Here is a 14,585-nt window from a genome sequence, read left to right on the forward strand (position 1 = left end):
TTCACGCAGCAATTTATTAAACACAAATCGTAAAATCCGTAATGTGAAATTGACAATTTGATTACACAAAACGGCCTTTCTGGGTGTGCCGAGTCTTTTCACTATTAGATCCTTTGATTTGCAATCCAACAGGCTGTAAAAGGAGCGTTTTTAACCGAAACACTGCCTAATTTGCAGAAATGTCAAAAATTTGACAATTATTTTCTCACCAAAAATCTCCCTAGGCAACGTTGCCGGTTGTAATGCAGGGGAAGATTGCGGTGGTTTAAAAAAAAACGGACTTTAGAAGCTAATCGTCTTTCACAGCATTGCCAAAACTTGTTAACTCTCTATTAAAATCATTCTTTTGCAACACATTTTAAATTAGTTATTGATTAATACACTCAACTTTGACAACGTGTTAACCTCAAAAATCGCTACATTCAACTTTCCCCTAATTTTCTCTAGGAATTGAACGCCTGATTTACACCCAAAAATTTTCGAAAATTTTCACAAGAGAGTGGACTGATAGCAATGAGCTGTACTTTATATGCAAATACATTATACAGGCTGGGGACAAAAATCTTAGACGTCAATGTCATCTAATTATCACATGGTGTAAAACCCCACTAAGAATTTGTAACCTTACTTTTTTACATTGTCAATTTTGACAGTTTTTGTTTTAATTTCAAAATGGACAAGAAAAATCTTTGTTATTCATGATTTTTTTATCCAATTTTGCATATAACTCAAGATTGATTACACAGATTTTTCATTATAATGCGTCATTGCAAAGACTGAGGTTTCGCCTTTTGGACGCGCCAACAAATTGTAATAACTGAGTTTTTCAAAATTCATGAGAACTGTCACATCTGACATTTATAAAATTCGTCATCTGTCAATTCTGTAGTTGGTGCACAAAAATTTCACAAGATGGCGCTGTATAAAAAAAAGTCCGTTTCGCTCTATCAAGTGCGAATTTAGAAATATAGGTAAAACAATATCCTTTTCACTATTAAATCCTTTGATTTGCAATCAAAAGGGCTGTAAAAGAAACGTTTTTAACGGAAACACTGGCTAATTTTCAGAAATGTCAAAAATTTGACAGTTATTTTCTCACCAAAAATCTCCCTAGGCAACGTTGCCGGTTGTAATGCAGGGGAAGATTGCAGTGTTGGTGGTTAAAAAAAAAAAAACGGACTTTACCTATAAACGACTCCAAATTGAGTACTCTAATGGACCTATTAAAGCGGCAAATTCGAAAAAATGTTTCGGTTCCATGTAATATTTAAAGATTTGTATAAGAGTAGTTTATTCGAACTCAAGAACGAAATTAGCCTAGTCGTGCAACTTCTTCGAATATTTGGGTAACAACCCGAGTCTATAAAAATCATCAACATTATTACCTTTAGCAGACTCTTCATTGTCTTCAGCAACTGTAAATTCCTCTACACTCTCATATTTATAATGAATGAATCTTTCAACTGTATGAGTTAATTCGCCGCAACAAAGAACATCTCCCATTGAATGTGGTTGGATCTTTTCTAGAACACTTTCATATCTCACCAAAAGGTTCGGAAAAATACCATTAACCCACAATTTTTATTTTAACCCATTGTGCCCACGTACCCACACGGTACTTTCTTTCTCATTTCCTGTTGACACAACGATTTTTGTTAACAGTATTAATTGATGGCAATAAAGGTCCTTCTATGCAGGACGAGTGCCAAAAATAGTACACTACTGGGTGGTACTGGAAAATATTCATTGCGCGACCCAAGTTTTTAGCACAGTTTTCTTCACTTTATTTCCATTTCAGTGTACGTTACTGTAATTGTTATTAGACGCTTAATTTAAGTTTGCCATAAATTACTGAAATTAAGTCCAAAATGTGTATAATTACTAACGAGAAGGTGAGTAGCCGTCATTTCCGCTAAGTCTTGCGTACAAAAATTTAAAAACAGAATTAATTAACAAGTATAATTTACAAAAACAATGATAACCTCGTTTTTAGTTACTTATAATTATTATAGAAATAAAACTGATCGTGCTTGAAGTTTCTAAGTTATTTATTACTATTATTATTAATTATAAACGATGATTCACTTTTCCTCCTCCGTTGTAAAAACACCTACAAAATTCCCATGTGGCGCGTCTTCTTTCAAAGAGCTAAGGTTAGTGGGTCAGTCGACCTGTTGTGGGTCAATTCCTCATCCGCCAGAATTCGGTGCTGGCACTGACCATTAAACACGCTCACTATTGTTTATATTTTAATTACGTTTACGCCTAAAAATTTTTGAGCTAGGTTTGGTTTAATTGTTTCAAATAAGCAAATATTTTTGTGTTTCCCACACCTTTAGTTTTCTTGTGTTAAAAAAAAATTCAAGATGTCACGGCAATTTTCGCAGTGTCATCGACACAATTGCGTTGTGTAAAAATGTGACTTTGTATTATTTTTAACTTGACAGCCTTAATCAATCAATCTTCTACTGAATAAGTTTATCTATTTTTTAAGTAGGTGGTTCCGTTTTTAGGTGTTGTTATGTTGGCCGATTACCTACTGATGCTGTAATTAAATTTAGGATGCACTTCTTTCACCGGTGTGAATAGAAAGTTGTCAAAAATTATGGCTGTACCAATAAACCAATACCAATACGGGTTTAACGAGATGGTTTAGTTTTATTTTTGATGTCCGTCTCAATGTTCGTTGTTAAAATATTTGCTTTGTTGTTTTGAAATGATGTCAACTGATCAAGAATTTTGGTTATCTGATGATGACTCATCTAAAAACTATGTTTTATTTCTTAAATTAGTTGAAAAAGATGCAGAAGTAAATTGGGGAAACAACAGTCTATTATCAAAATTTTAGAGCATTCTATAAAGATAATAGATATTTACATAACAAGTACGGAAAGTGACCAATTTCGCACGAGTGTAAATGTAGACGCACGAGGCGCCAGCCGAGCGAGTGTAAGAAAGACACTTTCCGACGAGTTATGTACACTATTTTTTCTACGGCCTTCCATAATCAGGAAGAAAGCATAAGCCTTGACAATAGTTCATTTCTTATCATTTTTCTACGACCTCATATAAAAGTGACGAATTCCACATATTTAGATTTACGAAAGTAAAAGTCACTAGTGTGATATGAATATATCCGCACAGACCTGTCAAAACTGATTTGTCAGAAACGACCTAACCAATTAATTTTTACCATTACGCATGTTATATACAGCGAATCGTCTAGATATTTTAGACAAAAATTCAAGAATTACATTTGTATTTCAAAATAACTGTCAATTTTGACAGGTCTGTGCGGATATATTCATATCACACTAGTGACTTTTACTTTCGTAAATCTAAATATGTGGAATACGTCATTTTTATATGAGGTCATAGGAATATTTCTTCTACTTGTTAAGACCATAGAGACTAGCCTAACTTATCTAGTTGCATCGCAAATGCATGTGCATCGAAATTACATCCAGAATCACATTTCTAAGTTCTAACATGTTGTTTGCCCTGATAGGAAACATGGTTAACATTTTCTTGGGAAATCTGCTGATAGTTGTCTTGAAATTTACAGCTTGTTTAAATATCTGAAACTTTAAGTGCACTCCATGATCGTGGTCAAACCACTGACTACTTACATATGTAACAATAAAATTTTTACTTAGATCAGAATGGTGCACTAAACTAGACAAGAACAAATGACTTTGTTGAGTTAAAGCAGTTTTATAAAGCAGTTAAATTAAAAAAATATATTCTTATTGAATTTAGTAAAGATAAAAATATACGTACTGTGTACAACATCTTGTTACCTACGAGTTTTTTTTTTTCATACAACACAAACAACAAATTATTATACTACTCAGAAATTCCATTCTTTTAATTTAGACAACAAATGTTTCCAGCATCAAGGGTGGTTCTGAAATTCCTGCTACGCACTATTTTGCCGCTTTGTATTCATAGTAAATATAACTATTTTGAAAATTATTTATAATGTTAGTTATTTCAATGACGTTTTGGTTACGGTTTTGTGTCCAAATTTTTTATTTTCAAAGTTTCAAACCACAACTAAAACAGTTTTCTTCTTAAAACTTACTTTGCTCTATGATGGAGGTTAACTACAAATGTCAGTTAAAAACTCTAAACCCACATTTATAATGAGCGGCAATTTTTTTTGGCATTTCATAGCCATCCTTGATGCTAGAAACATTTATAAACACCTTGTAGATAGACGATCAGTAGGTATTATACTTTAATGTCATTTAAATTAATGTAAAATATAAATAAATATCGTAATCGTAGTAGTAGTCTATTGATAACGTTGTCGCATTATTTCGTGATATAATTTTGTATTCAATTTTAATTAAAAAAAATAATCATTTATCAAAAAAATTACCACTAAAGCATTTATTAGTAAGCAATCCGAGTAATCACATCAGTATAGATATGCATTTAAAATTTACAAACAATTTACACATCAGTCCACTCTCCTGTGTAAATTTTCTAAAATTCTTGAGTGTAAATTCGGCTTTCAATTCTTTAGGGAGAAAAATAGGGAAAAATTGAATAACGATTTTTGAGGTTAACACCTTGTCAAAGTCTCACATTAGTTAAGATTTAATCAAAGGTTAATTCCAAAAGAGAGATTAAATAAGAATTTAACTATAGTCAGAATTTTATAACTTTGGTTTAACTCCGCCTACCTTTTGGGCCAATTGAATTTTAGCTGGAAGTCTGATTTACTCTGCAACATTTTGATAGTTCGTTGATGTTTGCCAAAAGCCAGGGTAGAAATGTCTACACATTAGAAGACGAAACAAGATCAAAATAAACGGTTTCACGATTAATTAAATTCCCGCAAACTGCAAATCTTCTTGACAAGTGTGACACTAGAGTTGTCAAATTTTTGATTATGTTGTGTAAAGGAGGCTAGCCATTCCTTGATTCGACAAATTCAAATCGTCATTTGTCTATGTGGGCGGGGTTAAACCAAAGTTACAAAATTCCGACTATAGGTTTGTTTAACTTGTGCAGGACGATTAGCATCTACGCATGTCACAATGGCTTCAAGGTCAAATGATTTTTCTGCCAACTATTTTCGATTAAAATTGCTAGGAGCTGCTGCCAAATTTACTGGATCGATAGTAATGAGCTCTAGTATAGTATTTCCGGTGAGAGATTGGGAGATTTCGACAGTTGACATATAGGTTGGCAGCAAATTATGCTACAAAATACACTAAAAACTAAAATTCCTACGCGAAATGGGTTGACAGGGTTGTCATTAACTGGGGTTATTTTGTTATTTTAAATTTCGCGCGTATGGTACACTTTTTATTGCGACTTTTCTGTCATTCAAACTCTCACTGTACGAACTATATATGTGCGCATTTTTTCTGAACGTAGTCTAATTTTGGTCTTAAAATTTTAAGTAAAATCGTCATAAATTTTGGTTTTTAAATCCATTCAACTATTCAACTATTTTTTAACACACCTAAAGTCCACCTCATTGCTATCAGTCCACTCTCTAGTGTAAATTTTGGAAATTTTTTGGGTGTAAATCTGGCTTTCAATTTCTTAGGGAGAAAATTAGGGGAAAGTTGAATGTAGCGATTTTTGAGGTTAACACGTTGTCAAAGTCGACTGTATTAATCAATAACTAATTTAAAATTTGTTGCAAAAGAATGATTTCAATAGAGATTTAACAAGTTTTGGCAATGCTGTGCAGGAGGATTAGCTGACAGTTGCGTCAAGGTCAAACGCTTTTGCTGCCAATTGTTGCCGATAAAAATCACTAAGGGTTGCGATAGTAATGAGCTCTGGTATACATAAAGTCCACCAACACCGCACTCTCCCAGCACTTTACAACCGGCAACATCGTCAATGGTGACTTTTTGGTGATAAAATCAAATAGGTTAGCTGCCTAATTGACAATTTGACTACACAAAACGGCCTTTCAGGCTGTGCCGAGTCTTTTCACTATTAAATCCTTTGATTTGCAATCCAACAGACTGTAAAGAAAGGTTTTCAACGGAAACACTGCCTAATTTTCAGAAATGTCAAAAATTTGACAACTATTTTCTCACCAAAAATCTCCCTAGGCAACGTTGCCGGTTGTAATGCAGGAAAGGATTGCAGGAACGGACTTTACTTAAACGTATAAGTAATAAATAATAATTTGAGCTGCCAACCTAAAAAAAAATAACTGAAAGTTTTACTAGCAAAAAATTAAAATTTTTCATGATTAAGAGTGTACCAGATGTTTTTAAACCATGAAAATGTAAGCTGTGTTTAGTTTGAGTTTAAACTTTGTTTTTAATTCATAATTATAAGTGAATAATAACTTAATAAGTAACTATGAACATTGTAAATTAAGTAAAAACAGGTTTTTGCTTTTTTTGGGCTGTAAATGTTAATTTTAGTTAAAAGTTGTGTGTTTTATAGTTTGTACGGTGAGAGATTGAATGACAGAAAAGTCACTAAATCTACGCGATAAAAAGTGTACCATACGCGCGAAATTTAAAATAACAAAATAACCCCAGTTACTGACAACCCTGTCAACCCATTTCGCGTAGGAATTTAGTGTTTTTAGTGTATTTTGTAGCATAATTTGCTACCAACCTATATGTCAACTGTCGAAATATCCCAATCTCTCACCGGATAAACTATATAATATTTGATTTAATTCGTCAATATGTTTACAAAACTTTTAATTAAAAAAACAAACAGCTATACCTACCTACACATTATACATTATGCATCATCAATTTGTCTAACTCCACTCTACATATTAAATATTTGTTTTAGTTTGCTCAACTCTTTAATAAAATTTTCTTTACTTACACTGGAAAATTTTAGCAGAGCCGCTAATGACAATGATAAACAGGATATTTCAGTTGACCAATATTTAGAAGAACTGACACGGTTTAAGTTATTTAAGATGCCACACTGTTTTCATTAATATTAATCGATCTAGAAGGAGCAGTGTCACCGTTATGTTATAACTAGTAAAATTTGCTTTTACTATCTTTAAACCAAACTAAAACTGATGTTCAGAGATGAAGAGAGGATGCTAATTAATAATTCATCTAATAAGTTTCCGCTTTCTCGTCGACTACGCTAAGAATTATTTAATTTGTGATTTAACATTGTAACCTTTCGCACAAATAGGAAGAAATTTTTTTATCTAGTGTAATTATTTGTGGTTTTAGCGGAACAAACACACTTAACCAGAAGTTTTGCCAACAAAAACTTAAACAGCAGCCAAGCTAACGTGACACCGCCAACGCTCAGATCACAAGATTTCAAAATTTAACACTTCTTGTTTTTATTTGATTTTTCATGGTATTTACAATTTCTGTTTGTTGTTCAAATTTAGATGTTTTCTCTTAACAAAATAGTCCTGGGTCAGTGGAACATTGGATTTTTTCTTAATAGATACAGATTTCAAACTTAATTGTTATTTTTATTGCTTCTTTTAGCGATGTTATACAACAATTTAAAGCTTGTCGTGCACGTAATAGACGATGCTGCTTCTCTGAGAAACTATAATAAGTTGCAATAAGGCACTAACCCCCTGACAGCATTGCTAACCCAAATCCCCAACTACCCACTTTCCCATATCATCACCACGAATCAAACAGGTATTATAAATTTCCGTAACTACCAGACACGTTGTTCTACATTTAAGTAAGTGAGCCATGAGCATGGCTACAGCGATCTCTCTTATAAAGCCTTCACACAGTCATGTCCTTCAGATTTGTTTTGAAGTTCAAGGTGATCGGTTCTCCATGAGGTTGTTTTCAAAATTTCAGTGAACAGTGCAAAATGGATTACCTATTTACACTGTGTTTAATTATTGCGGTTTTTTCTACTGGTTTGTGTGCTACCATCCAAAGGAACAACCACAGTGAAGATGAAACACCAGTGCGAAAAAGTCGAACAAACTTCAGGGATTTTATGGTGTGCGGATTAACACGTGATGTTTCCTGTTTCCTGGACGTCGCTGATGTCATGGTCAAGGAACAAATGAATGATGTCCTGGGTAAGTGGACCGTGGTGGAATTATCGAAAAAAAAATCCCGGAAATTCAGGACAGTATCGAAAAATTCCATAGTTTTCGTGTTTTAATTTTTTCCGTTTTTGATCCGCTTGATACGCAAATTACCGTTAATTAATTCTGTAAAGCAAACTGACCGAGATATCTTTGCGTTGGGGCTGGGCGGCACACAAATAGTTATTTGTTTCACTAGGCTAGAAAATGATCTTTTGGAAAAGCAAGGAAAGTATTGAAATCCGAGCACTTCCAAAACATTTTCTAGCCGTGGCAGACGCGAAATTTTGTGCGCCGACAATTATTAATAGTTATTGACTTTTGGTTTCAATTTGAAACGTCATCTTCTCATTTAGGGGAATTTTATCAGCTGGGAAATAGGTTGGTATAGTATATCCGGTGAGAGATTGACAGATTTTGACAGTTGTCATGTAGGTTGGCACCAAATTAGGCTACAAAATACACTAAAAACACTAAATTCCTACGCGAACTGGGTTGACAGTAAGTGGGCTTATTTTTTATTCAAATTTCGCGCGTAAATTTAGTGACTTTTCTGTCATTCAATCTCTCCCTGTACGAACTATAGCACCCCATTCAAATCAAACGATTGCAGATTAATTTTAATTCAAACGTGTTTCAGCAAATTTTTGTGCTTTCAACTTAATTTAATTTACCTTTATTATTTTCGAAGGTCATTGGCCTCCAAATCGGCACACAATTGACAAAATTGACATTTTGCAGCGATGCCAACTTGCAAAATAAAACCAACTATTCAAAATGTCACGTTTGACTGCCTAGACATTCAAAAGGTGATTTTCTTGCCGCAAATGAGTCTCACAAATCTAATGAAAAATGACGGAGGCGCACAATAGTTATTCATTTTGACTTTTGGATTGAATTTGAAACGTCATCTTCTCATTTAGGGGAATTTTATCAGCTGGGAAATGGGTTGGTACAGTATATCCGGTGAGAGATTGAGAGATTTTGACAGATGACATATAGGTTGGCACCAAATTAGGCTACAAAATACACTAAAAACACTCAATTCCTACGCGAACTGGGTTGACAGTAAGTGGGCTTATTTTTTATTTCAAATTTCGCGCGTAAATTTAGTGACTTTTCTGTCATTCAATCTCTCCCTGTACGAACGAACACCCCATTCAAATCAAACGATTGCTGATTAATTTAAATTCAAACGTGTCTCAGCAAATTTTTGTGGTTTCTACTTAATTAATTTACCTTTATTATTTTCTAAGGTCAATGGCCTCCAAATCGGCACACAATTGACAAAATTGACATTTTGCAGCGATGCCAACGTGCAAAATAAAACCAACTATTCAAAATGTCACGTTTGACTGCCTAGACATTCAAAAGGTGATTTTCTTGCCGCAAATGAGTCTCACAAATCTAATGAAAAATGACGGAGGCGCACAATAGTTATTTATTTTGACTTTTGGATTGAATTTGAAACGTCATCTTCTCATTTAGGGGAATTTTATCAGCTGGGAAATAGGTTGGTATAGTATATCCGGTGAGAGATTGAGAGATTTTGACAGATGACATATAGGTTGGCACCAAATTATGCTACAAAATACACTAAAAACACTCAATTCCTACGCGAACTGGGTTGACAGTAAGTGGGCTTATTTTTTATTTCAAATTTCGCGCGTAAATTTAGTGACTTTTCTGTCATTCAATCTCTCCCTGTACGAACGAACACCCCATTCAAATCAAACGATTGCAGATTAATTTAAATTCAAACGTGTCTCAGCAAATTTTTGTGGTTTCTACTTAATTAATTTACCTTTATTATTTTCGAAGGTCATTGGCCTCCAAATCGGCACACAATTGACAAAATTGACATTTTGCAGCGATGCCAACTTAAATAATAAAAATAAACGATAAAAAGTGCGAAAATATGCGCGAAATTTAAAATAACAAAATAACCCCAGTTACTAACCCTGTCAACCCATTTCGCGTAGGAATTTAGTGTTTTTAGTGCATTTTGTAGCATAATTTGCTACCAACCTATATGTCAACTGTCGAAATATCCCAATCTCTCACCGGATAAACTGTACCAGCCTAGACATTCAAAAGGTGATTTTCTTGCTGCAAATGAGTATCACAAATCTAATGAAAAATGACGAAGGCGCACAAAAAATATTATTGCTTATTCAAATGGGAAAAAACCAGGGATAGAAAAAGAACCGGTAGTGAAAAGAGGAATCGAAACCAATAAAATTTCCAATTTCTTGCTAACACCGTTTTTCTTTATGTGGAACATGAGAGTTCAATTGAGGTTACCCATGTGTTGTAGTCCGGCTCTGGAATCCGGATAAACAATCTGCTAAATCGAAATGATCAAATCACTGGTGAGAATTACTGGTTGCCCGCCTTGTTTGCATTCCTGCGACAAAGTGTGCATCAGAAATTCCTCAGGTGTTAAATCGAACAAAGCAAAGAATTACACATATCAATTATTCCGACGACGCTCGAAAAAAACCGTTACTTTAGCGGTCAAAAGATTCGATTTTCAAAGTGGCACAAAAGCGGCTCTGAATCTTAATCAAAGCTTTTCGTGAGAAACTTTTTTCTTTTAGCTCAAGCTGATCGGGAAGCTTTGAAGGCAACAGGACGAGCAGATGAAGAACAAACTCCCAGTCAATTAACCAGGGCCATCACTAGAATCATTTCGGAATTCACTGAAATGTTCCGTGATGGCTTGTCTGGATTCTTCAAAAGTGCCCGCGAAGGCGAAGAAGAGACTGAAAGTGAGGACGAAAAGAAAGAAGAAGAGAAAGGAAAAAGTGGCGTTGGAGGTTAGTTAATGATCGTTAGTAAACACAGTCTAACTCTTATTATTACAGAGGCTCGCGGCAAAAAGAAGAAAGAAAAAATCAAGAAGCTAATTGGTCTAATTAAGCTACTTGTCATAGGAATTGTTATAAAAGCGAAGATTACTCTTTTGCTGAAAATTCTGTCGGCGGCTCTTCAAGTTAAATTTTTCCTAGTGGCCCTCGCTGGGTTGATCTTGAATGCCGTCCGATTCTACTTGGATCTTAAGAAAGGTCATCATCCACAGAAAGTCATTTATTATGAGCATGCCCAACACCAACATCATTACGAAGGTGATGAGGATTGGAGCAGCAGTGGTCCTGGTGGAAGTGGTGGTTATTGGGGACGTTCTTATGACGAAGAAGACAAACCGACAGCTCAAGACTTGGCATATGCCAAACAAAGACCATACAAACTAGTTAATAGCGACAAAGATGAGGGTTTTTCTTGGTTTGGTTAATCAGAGGCATTAGTAATCTTAAGAATGTTCTCAGGAATTGTACTCTTGTACGAGAACTTTGTAAATTTTCGAAGATTTGAGTAACTAGTCATGGGTTGGAAGGAATAGGAGTAATTTATTTTAATTTATTTTATTTATTTATTGTAAATGCGTCAATAACAATAAATCTTTTATATAACTCGTGTGATGTGATTCTTAAAAACGGTAACTAGGTGATTTACATTGTGGCAAAAGTTCAGGCACGTGTGGTTGAGTGCAAGAATCTGTCCATGGCATTAATCTCAGCAGTGCGTGATCCGTTTAATAAACCACATCTGCATCTAATGGTGAATAAAATTCTCATGGTACTGCCGCTGGTTTCTGGGTCAATGGAAGTACGAAAAACGGCACTGTTGCAGCCGTTGATTTATTGCCTTATTCTTTTAATGAATGTTCGTGTGGACGTACGAGGAATACTGATTTTTACGCCGACTAGAGCCGCCCAGACAAACAGAAGAAGTGTTAATGAGGTGGCAGCAGACATGCCCTAAGATTTTGTAACTTTACTGAAAGTCAATAAACTCTTCCACTTCTTCTCTGCTTTGCTAAAATTCTACAATTATTCACTGTTATTATTTAGTTGTTGGAATTAGTTGGAAACTTCTCATTCCTGTCTAATGCTTCGTCCACTCATTTTTTTAATGAATGCCAAAATGAAAACTACAAAGACTTATTTGTCCACCTGTATCGCACGCTAGACTATTTGTGGTAATGTTAAAGATTCACCGGCTTCCGCTAGGATGTGTCTTTCTTTACGAATTTGTCCATCTTTGTCGTAGTTTCTATATAAACTATTCAGCATTGGTGGTGTCACATAGTTTGAGTGGATTTTGCTGAAAAGTGTTGTCCGACAATGAAGATTCTTAGTGTAGTGCCTATTCTCTTCTGTCTGGTGCAAGGAGCCCCTAAATTAAGGGTAAGAAGTACGTTCAATATTTACACTGCAAGAACAAAAAAAATACAATCATAATCACTAAGTAAATATTTTTGTAGAAAGATATTTTCACGTAAACTTGAAGGATTTCGGTAAACGAACTTGCTTTTGGTAAATATTTAACAAACATTAAATTCTTAATCCTTTAAACAATGGGAATTATGTGTCTAATAAAAAGTTATTACGGTATTAATATGAAAAAGACTTTTAAGCTATTATAGCATTAGTGTCTAGACAGATGCAATCTTCAATTTTTTTGGATAGAATCTTTTTGTACATCAACTGTCTGAGCATGACAAATATGAATTGCCGATACAGTGATTTGCCACGTCTTTAATTTTTTCTCCTCCTCCAGATTGTGCCAAGTCAGAGTCCACCTCAACTGTTAACCCTTCCCAGCAACGCCACAACCATAAGACTTGATATCAGCGACTCATTCAGTTGCGAGGGACGTAGCTATGGTTATTATGCGGATGTAGAAAACGATTGTCAGCTTTTCCACGTATGTCTTCCTATAACTTACAACGACGGTCGCAATCAAACGTTTAGATGGAGTTTTATTTGCCCGGAAGACACAGTCTTTAACCAAGTAGGTGCAACATCTCTTTCATCGACTTAAAGTATAAATTAAAGGTCAGATTCAATCGTCCGTAACATTCGTGGATTTACCATATTCATTCAAGTGTATTGACTTTTGGTGCTGTTTCAGGAAATCTTCACTTGCACGAGGTCAGATGAAGCAATTGACTGTGCCGAGTCGCCGAGGTTTTATGAGTTGAATACGAATTTTGGTAGTGAAGAAGATGGGGATATTGAAGATGCGACGGCGGTTCCAGCTGAAGTACCGCAAGTTTTGACCAGACGAGTACCAGATAGAATTCTGCATAAAAATTAACATTTTGTATAAGGAAGTTAATAGTGTTAGGGTTGCACCAGAAATGGGATTTTTGGTTAGAATGAAAAATTCTAATCATAAATCCGAAGGTGATGGTTTTGTAGGGTTCTTGGTGCCATCCTGATCTCACGGGTTTTTTGGGTGTCTTGCCTGAAATTGGCAATGTTCATTGGGTATGTTTTTGTTTGCTCGCTGAAAAATAAATAATAATAATAGCGTGAAATATTAATGATTTTTATTCATACCAAAAAAAGTAAAATAAATGGCAAAAAACTATTGTGCTACCTAACTACCTATCTAATTAAAATTATTGATTATCGCATCATTAAATAAAATGTAAACTGAGAGCTCATTACTATCGATCCACTCAATAAAGAGTTAAGTTGGCAGCAACCCTTAGTAATTTTTATCGGTAACAATTGGCAGCAACAGCGTTTGACCTTGACGGAACTGTGGCATGCGTAGAAGCTAATCGTCTTTCACACATTGCCAAAACTTGTTAAATTTCTATTAAAATCATTCTTTTGCAACAAACTTTCAATTAGTTATTGATTAATACACTCAACTTTGACAACGTGTTAACCTCAAAAATCGCTACATTCAATTTTCCCCTAATTTTCTCCCTAAGGAATTGAAAGCCTGATTTACACCCAAAAATTTACACAGGAGAGTGGACTGATAGTAATGAGCTGGACTTTATAGAGCCGGGGACGAAAAATCTTAGACGCAATGTCATCTAATTGTCACATGGTGTAAAACCCTACTTAGAATTTGTAACCTTACTTTTTTACATTGTCAATTTTGACAGTTTTAATTTAATTTTTGGTACTTGACCTGACTGTACTAAAGAGACTATTCTAATTTAATCGGCTTTAAATACATCAGTCATGACAATTCTAAAATGACAACTCGTCAATAAGTACTTTGATGTTTTAAACTTCAGTAATGACAATGACAGATGATGTCAGAAAAATGACGTCTAAGATTTTGTGTACTTATTAATTTTAGGTTATTGTTGCAAAAGTTTTTTCGTTTCACAGTAACATTAATATGACTAGTCAAAAATTTTGTAAAAAAATGTATAATGCAAAGTCATTTCTAAAGTAGAATGGCGTCCTGATTCTGAATCTAAAGTCCGTTTGACTCTATCAAGTACGAATTCAGAAATGGTGAAAAAATATTTATTTTCTTAAGTTTTTCTTGAAAACTTTTAAAGTTTTAGAATTGTTCAACAGTGTTTTGGAAGGTCAATTTAATAAGCTTTCCAACGACATATAAAAGTAAGTACTTATGATGTTTATTAAAAACTGATTTCATGTCCTGAAAAATCTTTGTTATTCATGATTTTTTTATGCAATTTTGCATATAACTCAAGATTGATTAC

The 14,585-nt window shown here is 34.4% G+C and overlaps 2 protein-coding genes across 2 annotated transcripts; both read left to right on the top strand.

Moving 5' to 3' along the window:
• Positions 1-7,600: 7,600 nt before the first annotated feature.
• On the top strand, positions 7,601-11,442 carry LOC148180733 (uncharacterized). The gene is made up of 3 exons (XM_088042530.1): positions 7,601-8,029; positions 10,639-10,857; positions 10,906-11,442. Exons 1-3 carry the CDS (start codon positions 7,813-7,815, stop codon positions 11,331-11,333), a joined length of 864 nt encoding a protein of 287 aa, XP_087898656.1. The 5' UTR covers positions 7,601-7,812; the 3' UTR covers positions 11,334-11,442.
• Positions 11,443-12,049: 607 nt separating this feature from the next.
• On the top strand, positions 12,050-13,386 carry LOC148180734 (uncharacterized). Its single transcript, XM_088044133.1, has 3 exons — positions 12,050-12,288; positions 12,662-12,895; positions 13,016-13,386. Exons 1-3 carry the CDS (start codon positions 12,226-12,228, stop codon positions 13,199-13,201), a joined length of 483 nt encoding a protein of 160 aa, XP_087900259.1. The 5' UTR covers positions 12,050-12,225; the 3' UTR covers positions 13,202-13,386.
• Positions 13,387-14,585: the final 1,199 nt, after the last annotated feature.

Source organism: Gnatocerus cornutus, chromosome 1 (genome assembly GCF_029298725.1).
Source record: "Gnatocerus cornutus isolate USDA-ARS CGAHR chromosome 1, icGnaCorn1.1, whole genome shotgun sequence".
Lineage (NCBI taxonomy): Eukaryota > Metazoa > Arthropoda > Insecta > Coleoptera > Tenebrionidae > Gnatocerus > Gnatocerus cornutus.

Coding starts and splice junctions, on each gene's coding strand:
- LOC148180733 (XM_088042530.1), top strand. CDS start 7,813: ATGGATTACCTATTTACACTGTGTTTAATTATTGCGGTTTTTTCTACT. Junction 8,030..10,638: donor ACAAATGAATGATGTCCTGG/GTAAGTGGACCG, acceptor TTTTTCTTTTAG/CTCAAGCTGATCGGGAAGCT. Junction 10,858..10,905: donor AGGAAAAAGTGGCGTTGGAG/GTTAGTTAATGA, acceptor TTATTATTACAG/AGGCTCGCGGCAAAAAGAAG.
- LOC148180734 (XM_088044133.1), top strand. CDS start 12,226: ATGAAGATTCTTAGTGTAGTGCCTATTCTCTTCTGTCTGGTGCAAGGA. Junction 12,289..12,661: donor AAGGAGCCCCTAAATTAAGG/GTAAGAAGTACG, acceptor CTCCTCCTCCAG/ATTGTGCCAAGTCAGAGTCC. Junction 12,896..13,015: donor AAGACACAGTCTTTAACCAA/GTAGGTGCAACA, acceptor GTGCTGTTTCAG/GAAATCTTCACTTGCACGAG.